The sequence below is a fragment of the Rattus norvegicus genome, chromosome 5 (genome assembly GCF_036323735.1).
Source record: "Rattus norvegicus strain BN/NHsdMcwi chromosome 5, GRCr8, whole genome shotgun sequence".
NCBI lineage: Eukaryota > Metazoa > Chordata > Mammalia > Rodentia > Muridae > Rattus > Rattus norvegicus.
The window spans coordinates 67493521-67509054 of NC_086023.1; the positions used below are offsets into that span (position 1 = coordinate 67493521).

Consider the following 15534-nt stretch of genomic DNA (forward strand, 5'->3'; position numbering starts at 1 on the left):
TAATTGTAAATTAAAAAAATCTTTGTAAGTAAAAGTATATAATATTGGCAAACAATATATACTTTTATATGTATATCAAAGTTATTTATTTTTGTAGAATTCTAAAATAAGCACTTAACATAGAAACAATTGCCAGTTGCTTCCAATTAATGTTATGTATAAAACTTCCCATTCCTTTTCTGTGTCTGTTAACTATTTTCCTATTTTGCTTGATATTTTGCTTGTCTAAATTCAAAGTCTGAGCTTCTTTCCCAAGTCCTGAAGTGTTTGCCTTCCCTCTTCAGTCACAAAACTCGGGAGTCCTATCCCTGTCTAAAAATACTGTATCCTCGTATGTTTAAGAGCCACAGTGAGGCAGCTCTTCCAAGTCATCCCTTGACTGCCACACCTGTGCTGTAGCCAGCCAGAAGACATCTTGAAAAAGCTGTTTTTCTTCTCCAAGTTGGGTTTCTTCTCCCATCATGTAGGCTCTAGGGATTGAACTCAGGTCCTCGGGCTTGAAAGCAAGTGCTTTTAACCCACTGAGCCAAACCAGCAGCCCATGAGTCTCACCTTGACAGCTATACCTTCACCTTTCTAATCACCCCTACACATACCTTCTATCCAGAAAGACGCATGAACATGGAACAAGTTTACAGAGATAATTTAGGCCAACTGTTGGAGGATCAGTGGGCAAGGTCCTCAATTCTGTGGCCATTGTGGATTTATTTATTTTTTTATCTAGAACCATATCACTTGGACAAATTAATCCAGATTAGTGAACCAGATTACATTTTGAATTGCTAATCCCTGTTTTGTCCAAGATATCACTGAAGGATTTGTCAGTCAGAGTCAGCCTGAAATGGCTTTGGGGGAGAAGAAAAGCTTCTTAATTGGTAATGGACAGAATGGAGCAACCGTTTTGTTTTTTAAAAATAGGTATATTATAATGCCAATATATCACCTCCCACATGAAAGGAACTCTCTAGGGAGGACACATTCAGTAGCCAAATTGCCTCATTTGGATTATAGACCAGGAGCTTCTAAGAGATAAATCTAGAAGTAGTTTTTTTTTTTTTTTAACTGATTTTCAAGTGTCACGGCTCTCAGTGATTCCAGATGGCTGAGGATGGTGTGGAAAAGGAAGTGTCAATCAGATGGCCCCTTAACTACTGGTCCATTGCTGGGTGGCCTTCCTGAAAATGGTACACCATGGTCACACCATAGATGGCCTCAAAACTCAAAAACATGAAACAGTTTAGAATCAACGACTTCTTATGGTTGGAGTAGAACAAGTGACTGAAACTGTTCATATTGTGACCTGAAATGGTTCTCCGGGGACAAGATGGAAGATGGGCCCAAGCACAAGTTTCAGACGTCCTGCCAAGAATCAGGAGATGCAGTGTTCCATTAACTTGGCTTTCTGAACTGTAAGAGAAGCAGGCCTACTTGAAAAGAGACTGGTTCAAGTGCCAAAAGTTGTATCTTTTACATAAAAAACATACATTTTACTTTGTGTCTAGTCTACAAGGATAGATCCATCCCCATATCGAGTACAATGTTAGATCCAAATGGAAGAAGACTAATGAGCAAGGCAATCTAACCTTGTTCCTCAGGTTGCTCCCTGCTGTTCTTATCAGAAAACAGGCCCTTATTGGACAGCGACACAAACGATACACACACTATCTGATTGGCAGCCATGATGTGTTCCCATGGTTTGCAGCACCAGAGGGAAGAGTATTTAACCTACCATCTGTAGTCTTCCTCGTGGAGCTCTTATCAGTACAGTGTTGACAGCAGCCCAAGGACTAGCGAAAGTATGGCCAGACCTTACTGCTAAAGTGAAAGTGACAGTTTCGTCTCAGCCTACTGGGCTGAACAGCCTCTCTAACCAGTGAGCGTTTCAGAGTCTTCCATGTGGTCAGGCAGTTACTGCCTCTCTCTCCATGGATAACATCAAGTCATCATGAAAATAGGCCAAAGCCACAGCCTTGCCTCAGACGTGGCCATCAGTTATGTCCAGAATTTATCCTCATTGTCAGACAAGCCGGCTGCCACAGAGCTGGTCTTCACTGCCCAATAGGCTGGATGCTGTCAGGCAGCTTTGCATTAACTTCCAAGCATCTGCTCACGTGTGTCTCAACCAAATGACCAGCCGGTGCTTCCGTCTAAAATGCTGCACCTAACAACAAGCTCCTCCTTCCTCTCACCACTAACCTCCGCTCTGGACTGCAGCTTAGCAGCCATGAGCACATGCCACTGTGAATCATTATTCCAGTGCCCTGCGTCCGCCTGCTCCGAGAGGAGGAGGAACAAGTGCAAAGCCCTGTCTGGGCAGCTGGCCTTACTCCTGCATCCCACCCTTCAGATTTATTAACAGATAGACTAATGGAGTCCGTCTCTATCCCCTCACTCACCACTTGGACTTAACGTGAGGGAGATGTCTCCTTCCTGATCCTGAGGAGCTCAAAGGGCCCTTTCCTTGTTTTTCAAACAAACGATATCAGCATTTTAAACTCTTTCACTGCCTTCTGTTCTGGGGTTTATTTCCACCCTTCTTACAAGGTAACATGTTCACTGCGGACACTGTCAGGAGACACGAGACTCCCGTCAGCAATGAAAAGGAGTTCTGCGGATACCATAGCAAGTAGTATGCTCACCTGCTTGTCTGTATCCGTTCCCCTTGTTCCCAAGTATCAGATGCAGAGGACACTTGCGAGCACAGCACGTGGTGGAGTTGGAATGACATTTAAGGAATGTTGTACTTTGAGACTCTGCAACTTTTAGTAAACAACAAGCAAGCCGATTGCCTGTCTCAGTGGTGATATTACCTTATTTTTTAAGGCTGCTCACGGCAAGCTCAACTCTGAGAAGTGATTCCAGCAAACCAGGGTCAAAGTTTTGCATCTAACCCCACAGGACACCCAAGACAAGGGCATCCACTCTCCCAACATGATTGTGATACTTCCAAATCCCATTTGCATCTGCAACCATTATAGGAAAGTTTCACTGATTACTGAAAATTGTGACCTATATACTTCCTAGGGATAGTGTTTCTTTTTAAAATTTAATATGGCAAATGCCTTGAATATTTATAAATATGTAATTATATAGATATCATTATAACAAATGTTTCTATTATTTCCATTTCAACATAAAACAATATTTTTTATCTAATGTGGTTAGCATTTAGAATGAAATGTGACAGAATGCCTTCTCTACATTTATATTTGCTATTATAAATATAGTTATAATATTTCCAGGGCAAAATTATATGCAAACCTATAAATGGACCAAAATATGATGAACATTTGTGTATGTCAGTGAACAACTGTTTTCTCCCCAAGTTCAATGGTGAGAAGTGCTGGGACCATGCCAAAAAAAACCCAAATTCAAACCCAAGGTCAATGGGAGGAGATTTGTAGGTCCTGTTTTTGGGACAGAACTTCTGCCTCTTTGGTGTCTCCAAGTCAAAGTCAAAGGCACTGAAGCTGCCTTGCTTCAGCTGAGGGGAAGGCAAATGGCCTAGGTATTCAGTGGCCAGATAAAGAGAACATGGTAGCCTCATGGACGGATGTATGAGTGAGAAGGTAATGATAGAAATGCTTACTGCAACCACATGAAAGTCACAGAGAGTATGGTTTTAGCCACATCTTGCTCAAGAAAAGACTCCTTTTTCCCACTGAGTGATTACAAGGCTTTTGGGTTTGTTTGCTTGCTTGTTTGTTTGTTTGTTTGTCTTTTAAGAAATACACTTAGAGGTTCAGGGTGTCCTCAGATTGCTCTACAGCTCTAGAGAATGCTGCTTAGAGAACTGACAAAAACAAAGCCAACCTCAGGACCAGAAAGCTGCCATTAGCAGAGTAACTGTCACTATGGTATCCCTAAGGACAGGAGACAAGGCTCCAAGAGAATGCTGTCAGGTGGATTCATAGACTAGATGAGGAGCTATGTAAAAACAAACCGAAGGGTAAGTGGAGGGAAAGATAAAAGTTGTAACAAAGAAGCCTCCCTTAAAATTGACTTGAGAGCTAAGAACTGTACATGGATTACATGCCTGTAATCCCAGCACTTGGGAAGCCAAGACATCAGGATAACCACACATGTGAGGCCAACCAGGACTAAACAGCAAAGACTCTGTCTCAATAGTAATAGCTATAATGATGCAATAATCTACTTATAAAAACATACCAAAAGATAGGAAGAAACTGAACATTGAAGAAAAGTTAATACCATTTGGTCCACAACTGAAATCGAGAACTATTCCTTCATACTTTAGTTGCCAACGGTTCAGTAGGGAGGACCAGGGCCAGGAGCCCTTCCCTGATTCATGATTAGCTACTGGCAGGCTCCTGCTGCATACCACAGCTACTATGAGATTGTTCACACTAACTGTGTCACATATGAAGATAGTATTTACCAGCCTTTCCTCCTGTCTTCTGGCTCTTATATTTTTCCTGCTCTCCCTTCTCCAGTATTCTCTGGGCCTTAAATAGGTTCTATACATGTGCTGTCTAGGGTTAAGTACTCAAACACCATTTGTTTTAAACATCTTGAAGTTTCATGAGTCTCTGCATTCATCAGAATTCACTGCAAAGAAAAGCTTCTGTGGCTAAGGTTGAGAATATTGCTTGCCTGAAGGTACACACATTAATATTTAGCCTTCAATTTGGTATCATGATATCCAAACCAGTGGTTACACGGATGATCCTGGTTAAATCATTAGGTCACAAAACAAAATGGTATGAATGTGGGAAGGAGACAGTGGGGAGGAGTGAGGATTGACAGAGAGATGAAAGGAGAGAGGAGAGAGTAAACAGAATATATTAAATATATATGTGAAATTGTCAAAGAACAAACTGAATCAATAAAAAGGAATAAATAAAAAATAAAGTGCAAGGGGAGATAATACCATTCTGAATATTACCTCATTCCTAACAAAAGATCCTAAGGGAAACAAAAAGGTGAGTATCCAGAATCTGTACAAATATTCCAGGAAGAAAGACAAATAGTTGAGTTTCCAAATTAGCAAACGGCATGACAAGGCCGTCAACAAAAGAAGAAACAAATAGCTAACAACATGGTCCACCTCCGCTGGGGAAAGGCAGATTAAGCTTATGATAAAATAGCACTGCATACCAATTAGATTGGCCAACGTCAACACCTTGACAAAACCAAGTGGGACAAAATTGTAGAGAAACAAGAATTCTCATGTTTCTGTTGGGAATGCAAATTGGAACTGCTTTTGAGAGAGCCCAGAAATTCTTGTACACTTACCAGAAGATATGTACAAAACAATTCATTATAGCACTGATTGTGAACAGTGAGAAATGTGTTAAGTATTTCTCTAGAGGAAATAAATACACATTCTCATAACAGAATGCTTCTCTAGTGAAGAGATAATGAACCAGAGTATGGTGGTTTGAATAAAAATAGCCCCATAGGCCCATAGGCCTATTAGGAGATGTGACCTTGTTAGAGGTATGGTCTTGTTGGTGGAAGTGTGTCACTGGGGGAGAGCTTTGAAGTTTCTGATGCTCAAGCCAGGCCCACTGTCACTCTCTTTCTGCTGCCTACCGATTCAGACATAGAATTCTCTGCCTCTCAAGCAACATGTCTGTCTGCATGCCACCATGTTTCCTGCATTGATGATAGTGGACTGAACCTGATCCGTAAGACAGCCCCAATTAAACGTTTCCGTATAATAGCTGCCATGGTCATGGTGCAAAACACAAAAAAATCAATTAAATGGAGAAACTCCCAAGTCATGGGAGCTTCTAAAGAGGGAAAAAAGGAGTTGAGCACACAAAGAGAACATTACATGTAATTGTTATGTTTGATTCTGTGTGTGCATGAGGTGTGTATGTACATGTACACATTTGTGTTTATGCATAGGTAGTACACAGGTGTACACACGTATGCAGAGGCCCAAAGTCAATCAGGTCTTCCTCAATCACTTTCCCATCCAGGTTTTTGAGACAGAGTCTCTCACTAGGCCAGGTGAAGCTCACTGGTTTACTCATCTAGAGCCAACAAGCCTGGGAATCCACCTGCCTCCACCTCCCAGTGCTGAGATTACAGAAGCATGTCTTCATATTCAGCTTGGTTTGTGGGTACTGAAGATCAGACTCAAGTTCTCATACCTGCAGGTCACTTTATCAACCGAATCATCTTCCCAATCCCTGTTATGTTTTATTATTTCAAAGTAAAAATTTAAATGCAAATATCAAAGTAATTCACTCAAAATCTTCATATCCTTATTACTCCGATTAAATCACTGTATGCATGCGTCTAAATCAGCAGTAGTTTCCACACACTCATGCATATATATACACATGTGTGTACACAAATTCATACCCACACATATACCACATACACATATCATATAGTTTTAAAATAATCAAATAGTTTTAAAATAGATCGATTTCCCCCTTGTCTACTGGAAATTAAACACTGTTCTTGTGTGATCACATTACCACTGAGCTACACATCAAGCCCTTTTCATTTCGGTTCTGAAAATTCTGTCCCTTCTGCTTATTTGTAGAGATTGAGTCTGCATATAATTGTGTAAAATTAACTTTTATTCACCTGTCGTAACTGTCATCTCCGAGGCGCCTCCACCTGCTAACCTCTGCCTCGTCCTGGAAGCTTCTAGCCTCCATACAATCTAACCTAGGCATAGAATGTTTCCAGTCTCTGAGACTTACAGATGAATAATCTCACCCTTTCTAGTTCTTTCTAAGCTCTGGCTGGATGGCTCAACTCTCCTGTTTTGATGCAAACTCCTCTCCAAGCTGACTGATTCAATCTGGCTTCTCTCTTGGCCTCTGACTGCATTGCTCTGCTTGACCCCAAACTAACTCTACCGATCTGTTCTAAGTTGGCTCCTTATTATCTCTGGCAAATTCTGTCTTCACCTGTGTCTGGCTTGTTTTCTCTTTGCAACCTGTGTCTCTATAACCATCCTCCTCCTTCTCCCTCTCTGTGCTTCTCTACTCTCCCTCTCAACTCTACTGCACTGCTCTCCACTAACTCTACTCTATTCATATACTGTACACTCTTTTTCCTGTACTGTCTCTCCCTTAAGTAGCTTCCCTTTCCTCTCTCTTCTCGTGAGAGGTGGGCATATCATATTCTGTTAAATTTTTCTCTGATTTATCACTTTGTCTGCCACTCAATTAAACATCACTTTCAAACATGAGTGCTTCTGTCTACAAACTAACTTTACCTTCATTGTTTAGAATTAAATGTGTGCTAAGGGTAAACCACACCACAACAAGAAACAGATTTTTTCCAGTAAACAACACAGTCTTGGGGGGGTTGTCACAGTGTTATCAAATATTCTGCAACATAATTAGCATTTCATAAATGCTTGCTGGGGCTGGAGAGATGGCTCGGTGCTTAAGAACCTGTCTGCTCTGCCAGAGGTCCTGAGTTCAATTTCCAGCAACCACATGGTGGGTTACAATCATCCGTATTGAGATCCGATGCCCTCTTCTGACCTGCAGGTTTACACACAGGCATAAATCTGTAGAATATATACATAATAAATAAATATTTAAAAAATAAATGCTTGCTTATGAGACCCAGGAGTTTGACATTGGCCCAAGTGAATTACATTGTGTCTCGGCCCAGCCATCCATCATACATAATACCTGATAGTGTCCAGACCTGAAGAAGCTCATCTGTTCATATAGCTGTCTCCTCCCCAGAGCAGCAGTCAAATTTCTGTTGGCCTTGAGTTATAAACTGTGGGTAGATCATAGACATGACCTTCAGTGTAAGAAAATCAGACAAGCCTTTATCTCTATCATTCTATCTGTATTCTTGGTTCTCTTCTTACCCACTGGCTGCACTATAGATGGCGATAACCAAGCCTCTCTACCTGCCACCCTTTATGACCAGCTCTTCTCCCATCCACCTACCATCTTCATCGTCTTGCTGGCCAGGCTAGTCTTGGTGAGATCCAGGTCTGATGAGAAACCCAGTCTCTGGGAAACCTCGTAGTCCTAGGAAACATTTGCTAGGCACCCACTTGGTGCGTTGTTCAATTATGTTTCAGATACTGCATGCCTCCTTTTACACGGTAAGAATCCTGGGCGTTGTTGTTGCCTCTGCTTTACACGTGAGATGCAGAAGGGTACTTTAATCTGTAGACATTTCCCACCACACTTTATTGTAGCACCAAGATGTTAAAAGCTTCATAACCAGGCATAACAAATGTTTGTTGACTGAATGGAGGAGCGCCTATTACTGGTATATAGCATGTGGTTAGGAAAGTCTGAGAGCCAAGAATAACAGGAAACATGATATGCCAGGCACCTCGTCTGCCTAGTGGTCATCACTGCCAACTGTGTGACTTTCTTTCTCTCTATTTTCTGATTCCACAACCAAAATGACTGTCTGGTTGAATATCTCTAAAAGGTCATAATGAATTATTCTGTAATATTTGAAATGTTATGCTCAGAAAGGTCAGACCTTATTTTTTTGGTATGAAGTGTCATACAGATTTTTTTTTTCTAATAGAGCACTTATTTCTTCCTTCCAAGGAAAGGTGGCAGGAAATTTAGAGCAGGGAGCCCCCTTGAGGAAACTTATAACAGGGCGCTCTCTCAAGGAAGCTTAGAGCGGGGCGCCCTCTTGAGGAAACTTTCGTGTCTTTCTTCTCAGAGCTGACAGTAAAATTGAAGCCAGACGAGGCTTGTGCACTGTTAAAAAAGCTAATGAAACTTTTAAAAACAAGAAGAACCAAGTATCAGTTACTTGAGAATTCAGACTCTTCACTTATCTGATCTCAAATAACAACTGTAAATCGGAATATTTAAGTGAAAACAAAAGTGCATTTGTTTCATCCCTTCATGCTCAGTCCATCACAGAATGTATTTACTCTCATGGAGCACTTAGTCTGCATTGGGAATTACACTGGGGACAGGAGCCCTGCTCCCACAGACATACAGTTGTAAGTGGCCGTGGAGCAGTCATAGAAAGAGTATGTTACAGTAATGAATGTACCGTATTTTGACAGCCAATAAAGACCCTACATATTGGTGATAAAGGACAGTAACTTAAAAAATACACCATAAAAAAACACAAAATAGACCAACTTAACCCCCAAATGTGGCTGCTGGTTATTTAATTTTATGATAAATTAAAGGAGAAAAGCTGAGTACAAAATGGTGTACATGGAAGCATTTTCTATAATAAATATTTATGATTGAAAGCTTTTGTGTCTGCATATCCAGTAGTAACAGACTAACATTCTAAACACCTAGCAATAATAGTCTGGCTAAATAAAACATGTTATGTAAGCAAATGATGTCGGGCAGCCGCTGTGTAAGTTATGTGTGTTCAAAGCGACCACGAGAGATGGAAACATAAAGCCACTGCCCATTTCTCCTTTTACTGACTTTCCTGCATGCTGTACTCTGAAGGTGGCTCAAACCCTGAAAACATTTAAAATGCATTTACTCACCGGCCACAAAGTAAACTCTCCTCTTCCTCTCCTTTTCCTTTCATTTTCTAGGGAAATTACCGCTTTATGAAACTCTTACTCACTCGCAGAGCAAACTGGATGCAGAAGGACCTAGAAGAGATGACGCCTCTGCACCTGAGCACTCGGCACAGGAGCCCCAAGTGTCTAGCGCTCCTGCTGAAGTTTATGGCGCCCGGGGAGGTGGATACACAGGACAAAAACAAGGTAATGCACAGTCACAGTCAAGGACAAATGGAAGAAGGACGTTTTGTGAAGCCTTGGGAAGGAAGGTGAGCGTTGCCACCATCCCTGTGGGAGGGCAACTCCATGTATTCAGACGTCCCAGCAAGCATTTCCACAGCAAAATAAATAGAAAAATAAAAGAGATGTAAAAAATATAAGTACAAACCGCTAAGCTCATATTGTATTTGAGTAAATATATCCTGCATAACCATAACCAGGAAAAAGGAAGAAGTAAAGACAATGTGTTTATTAAAGGTGGTTATAATCAATTAATGATTGTTATTAAGTAGTGATTTTTTTTCTGTGATCTTCGGTCATTAATAAAAATGAAAATGGGTTAGGGCTAAAGAGACGGCTCAGCAGTAATGCAGAGGGCAGCGTCCTGTTCCAAGCACTCCCACTAGGCAGCTTACAGCAGTCAGTAATGAAGCTCCAAGAGGTCCAGACTCTCCTCTGACCTCCTGGAGTTCACCAAGCACACGAAGTAAACAAAAATAAAATGAATCTTGTAGAAAATAATGCATTAATAATGACTTCATAATAAATAAATGCCTGGAGGTGTACTTTGAATGAATACCACGGATGTTAGTCTTTCAACTTTAGGACAGATGAGCTTAGTTCCTGTCAGGAAATTGTCCAATTCTAGACTGTGTTGCTGAATCACCGAGTGTCTAATGTATGTCTGAGCATCTCCTGTTTTTTCCCTAGTGACTGTCTGTAAGAGGCATGTTCATGGCAGTGGCAAAAGTAGTTTTCAAATAACTTTACTGCTTCCAGAATTACCACTTTAAACTTTTATTTAAAATAAAATACAGATTTAATTTTAAAAGTATCTATTAGTAGCTAGATTTAGCTATTAGTATGCAAACTTGTTCTTAAGTTTAAATTTGATGCGCTAAAGGATTCTAGATCCACGGGTTGACTGTAGCATACTTTCCTTCTAGTTAACATCAAAATTTAAATCTTTCTGTGAAATTCTAAGAGTCTAATTCGAATCTTAGTGATGGCCAGGGGTGTAACATCAGGAGTGTGAGTACCTGGCTGGCGATTATTCCTAAGTCGTCTTTCCTCTCCCTGTTATTTGGTCAGCCTCTGGAGTCACATGACTCTCAGGGCACCCACACACTGCTAACTTCTGTCACATGCAAATTAAGGGGTCCTTGTCTCCCAGACAGTCTCTCAAACCATGCCTGTCATAGGAGGTGTTCCAGAAGAGTAGGGCGCTGTGGATTTTCAAGGTCCCCTCTACCTTGCAGCAAACAGCTCTGCACTGGAGCGCCTACTACAACAATCCCGAGCATGCGAAGCTGCTCATCAAGCATGACTCCAACATCGGGATTCCTGACGTGGAGGGCAAGATCCCCCTCCACTGGGCAGCCAACCATAAAGACGCGAGTGCCGTGCACACAGTGAGATGCATCCTGGTGAGTGGAGTGCTGTGTTGGACCCTAAAACCTTTCCTAGGAGGAAATAATAGACAGACGGGCAGATGACGAACCAAGAGTACCGCCATGCGGACTCACCCCTGAGAGAGCTTCACAGTAACACTTCTCCACGCTGAGGTTTTCTGTGACTCTTCCTCGTCCTCCAACCACCTTCAGAATTCATATTTCTCATTCCCTGCTTTGCTTTGTACTTGTTTCTAATCTATATATTTTTTTAATTTTTGTGTATGAGTGTGTGTGAATGTGTGTGTATGTGTAAATGTGTGTGTGCATGTGAATGTGTGTATGTGCATGCATGTGAGTGTGTGTGTGTGTGTGTGTATGTGTGTGTGTTGTGTGGACTGTGGGAGAGATGTGTGTGATGCATGCACATTATGTCTGCACCAAGGCCAAAGCAAGACATGGGGAACCTTCCTATCCCACTCTCTGCCTATTACCTTGAGACAGTCTCTCACTGAGCCTGAAGCTCACTGCTTCAACTACACTGTCCTCCATAAGCTCTTGGGATCTAAGAGCCTCTGTTCCCCAGTGCTAGGGTTAAGGCACACACAACCTAGCGTGGCTGTTAATGGAAGTGCTGCAGATTGAACTCGGACCCTCACTATTCCCCAGCCCGCTGCTGGCTTTTAGTATACAAATTAGACCTTTAAAAGCATTTGTCCCTTGGTCCCTTGTGTATACAGTGATTGTGGCACACATCCATTAGTTTCTTTCTCTCTATTTTCCTTTCTTTTTTGTATGTGTGATATGCATGCATGTGTCGATATGTGTGTGATATGTGTGTGAGGGTGCATGCTCATGTGTATATGTGTGTGGAGGAAGCCAGTGGTTGACATCAGATGTCTTCCCCCATCATCTCCCACTGCATTGACTGAGGCAGGAGGGTCTCTTGTAGGAGCCCAAGGTCACTATTTTGGCTAATCTGGCTAGTCAGTTTGTTCCCAGGATTCCTTCTCTTTGCTTGCCATACTCCGGGCTTATAAGTCGGCTGCCACACCTACCCAGCTTTACTTGGATTCTGCGGATCTAAACTCAGGTGCTGGGTATTTGAGAGATGTTCAGTGTTCTATTGCTGCACAGAGACACCGTGACAACTCTTAGGTAGGAAAGCATTTTACAGGGGCTGGCTCACAGTTTCAGAGGTTCAGTCTGTTATCACGGTGGAAAGCACGGCAGCACAGTGACTACATTCTTATTCAAACCACCAACTTCCACTCCCTATCCCACAAAGGCCTGTAGCCATATCGTAATAATGCCGCCGTGCATTCAGTCCAACTTCAAAAGTCCCTCACTTCAAATAGTCTACAACAGCTCAACACTGCTTAAAGTTCAAAGTCTCTTCTGAGACCCATGACAACCTCTTAACTCAAAGTCAAAAAGCAGATCACCTACTTCTAACACACAACAGCACAGAATATACATTACCATCCCAAAAGAGAGGAATGAGAGCACCGTGAGGAAATACTGGACAAAGCGAGACGGGAAACCAGCAAAGCACACTCCAACCTCTGCATCTCTGTCTGGTGTCAAAGCGCTCTTCAGAGCCGCAGCTCCGTCCTGCTGTTGGCTGCCGCACGCTCTCTGGGGCAGGTTCCACACGTGACGGCACTGTAGCACTGAGCCTTCTCCTTTGAGCTCAGGTTTTCTCTGTAGCCTCTCTTAGTTGCTGATCTATAGTTCTTAGAATTCTCATTATTGTAGAAGTATTGATCATAAATCAGAGTTGTTTGTTTGTTTTATGATAGGGTCTCACGTGGCCAAGGTTGGCACCCAGCCCATTATGTAGATGAGGATTACCTTGAGCTTCTCCCAAGTGCTTTGTGCCCACCCTACACAATCATGTGTCTGCTGTTTATTTTAAATGGTTTTACAGCTTTCTACCTTTTTTTGTTTTTCTTGTAAGTCAAGTCTGTTGCTATCTTAATGGTCAGTCCTCTGTAAGGTGATCTGCCTTTTCATTCAGACCATTTTTAATTCTCTGTGTTTAACATTGTATGGTTCCTTTGAGATATGTCTAGGGGTGATCTTTTAGAATAAAAAATAAATGGTGTTTGCTGGGCCAGGTAATCCTAGTACCTGTATAGTGGAGTCAGTAAGATCAGGAATCCACCATGAGTCTGAGCGCTCATCCGGTGTGGTCAGATCATTCTGGTCATTGTGATAGTTTTCGTTTCTGCTCACTTCCCATTACAGCTTGTATTTTCTTACATATTTCACACATAGTTGCCTCATGAAAATGCACCTTACTTTGGGAGCCTAGGCATGTTCAACATTCATACCACTGTCATCTAGAAGTGAGTGGTCAATAACCTTGCAATTGAGTCACATAAAAGTAAATAAATATATAATCTCTAAGCATGTGACCTAACATAAGAAGGAATTCCGGGGAGGAAGCTCCTTAGCTGAAACTGTTTCAGGAAGCTGAGACATGGGGGTTCTGGGCTGGTAGTGTCCCTGGAAGCTGGGAAGTAAGGTCTTTGATGTCAGAGGGAGACTTAAGAAGCACATCGTAATGTCCAGCAGAAGGGTCAGTGAGTACTGTGAACTTACAGGGAAATAAAACTGATTGCCGTAAGGACAGGAGTAAAGTTTCCAGCTTCATTCATGAAAGCACCTTAAATTAAGCAGCAGGAAATGTCTTTCAGTCTCGGACTAGGAATAGCATGTAGGAAGCGTGATACTACCCAGTGATTAGTCTGTACCAGATGTGGAAAATAAGCATTTTGCAAGCCGTCATGGGCATGTTCGTTGGTCCAAGCATCTGGAGAGCAGCTTGGCAGTGTGCAGCAGAAGCTGCAAAAGTTCTTCAGCTAGCAACGCCTCCTTACCTCACACACCGAGCCGCAAGAAATATGTGGGGGAACGGCCTTTGCAGCACTATCTGTGATGGTGAGAAAAATGGAAATAATGTAGCTGTTCCTCAGGAGAAACATGGACAACACGATTCTAGTTTAACAAATGAACTAGAGTCATCAGGATACCTACAAGAGTAATGTAGGGGGAAAGTCGCCAAAGAGATTACCATGTGCCTCCATGATGTAACTATCAAAGTCACAGGTACAAAATGTATGTTGTTAAAAACAGAACAAAACAAAATCAGCTGTGGCCTGATTTACAACAGACACAAAGCACAGCAGGCACAGTGTCACAGCTTCCTAATGCAAGCATGGTAGTTACTCTATTCTTGTCTATATTTTATATTTTTAATAGATAGGAAAGTTAATTGTTAGATTTAGCCCATGCACTTGAGCTATCATTTTACTTGTACCTGTATAGAATGTGGGGGTTCATTTTTAAGAATTGGTTAATGTGAATGGCACACATTATTTATTGAGGATTCTACATGTGTCTGAAATCTCTGTTAAAAATAGGATGCCGCCCCAACAGAGTCTTTATTGAACTGGCAAGACTATGAGGGCCGCACACCTCTGCACTTCGCAGTTGCTGATGGAAACCTAACGGTGGTGGATGTCTTGACCTCCTATGAAAGCTGCAACATAACGTCTTATGACAACTTATTTCGAACCCCACTTCACTGGGCAGCCTTACTAGGTACGTTCTGCCGTAAGTCAGAGGACCGCGGGTAAGAAAGACTTCCCAACTACAGAAGGCCTGTACCTCCACATCGCCTGAGGGATCCTTCCTCCTGCCCAACTGAAATGCTCAGTTTTCTCATCACCCGGCTCCTTCCGCTGCACCTTAGAGTGGTAATATAAACTGGTTCTCATTCAGCACTTCAATATCATGCTGCAAGTTTTTACTTTTATTATAAGGGAATGAGAATTCATTGACAGGATATGAATGTAAAGTAACCTGTTCCCATTCATGGTTGGTGTGTGGGCAAAGGAGGACAGTCATCTGATGCTGGCGTTCAGTCCTTGGTATTTGGTTTGCTTTTTCTTCACTTCTGCCTTATAACCTCTCAGGGATCACTTTTTTCCTTTGGTGAGAGGCAGATATGTGTCTGGTACGTGTTTTCTCAGGTGATTTGAGCGAGTACAACCTGAAAGGGTTTCTGTTTTGGGTAGTGGTTTAACCACGTACACTCGTTATTAAAAAGTAACATTGCTGGGGCTGGGGATTTAGCTCAGTGGTAGAGCGCTTGCCTAGGAAGCGCAAGGCCCTGGGTTCGGTCCCCAGCTCCGAAAAAAAGAACCAAAAAAAAAAAAAAAAAAAAGTAACATTGCTTTACACTCTGGGGCATTATTAGTATTTTCAGAGGGGTTTTTCTTAACGTTTTCTTGCCCCTTTGTTTTCCCCTTCTGCCAGGGAGCATACGTTGCCATCACTTGACTCCAGCTGCCAGGTGTTGCAGGTGGCAGTGTGGTGACTTTTCAATTTATCAAAATCTCGTTTACCCATGTGTCAGGGTCAAGAGCAAGATCTCATCTGTTT

General features: G+C 42.1%; 1 protein-coding gene and 1 long non-coding RNA gene across 9 annotated transcripts in view; one reads left to right on the top strand and one right to left on the bottom strand.

The window, feature by feature from the left end:
* Invs (inversin) overlaps positions 1 to 15534 on the top strand; it is a 152845-nt gene that overhangs the window by 87010 nt on the left and 50301 nt on the right. For all 7 annotated transcript variants that reach the window (NM_001107932.2, XM_039109855.2, XM_039109856.2 and 4 more), the window contains exons 4-6: positions 9503 to 9676; positions 10951 to 11118; positions 14511 to 14691. In NM_001107932.2, coding sequence (NP_001101402.1) covers positions 9503 to 9676; positions 10951 to 11118; positions 14511 to 14691 — 523 coding nt within the window. The remainder of the gene's footprint in view (positions 1 to 9502; positions 9677 to 10950; positions 11119 to 14510; positions 14692 to 15534) is intronic.
* LOC102551711 (uncharacterized) overlaps positions 1 to 15534 on the bottom strand; it is a 55768-nt gene that overhangs the window by 375 nt on the left and 39859 nt on the right. Inside the window, exons 2-3 of one of the 2 annotated variants that reach the window (XR_005504760.2) lie at positions 9452 to 9562; positions 7635 to 7728 (exon numbers count right to left, since the gene is read on the bottom strand). This is a non-coding gene — a long non-coding RNA (uncharacterized LOC102551711). Of the gene's footprint in view, positions 1 to 7634; positions 7729 to 7904; positions 8500 to 9451; positions 9563 to 15534 lie in introns of those variants that run through there. The other variant, XR_005504761.2, reaches the window with a different exon arrangement.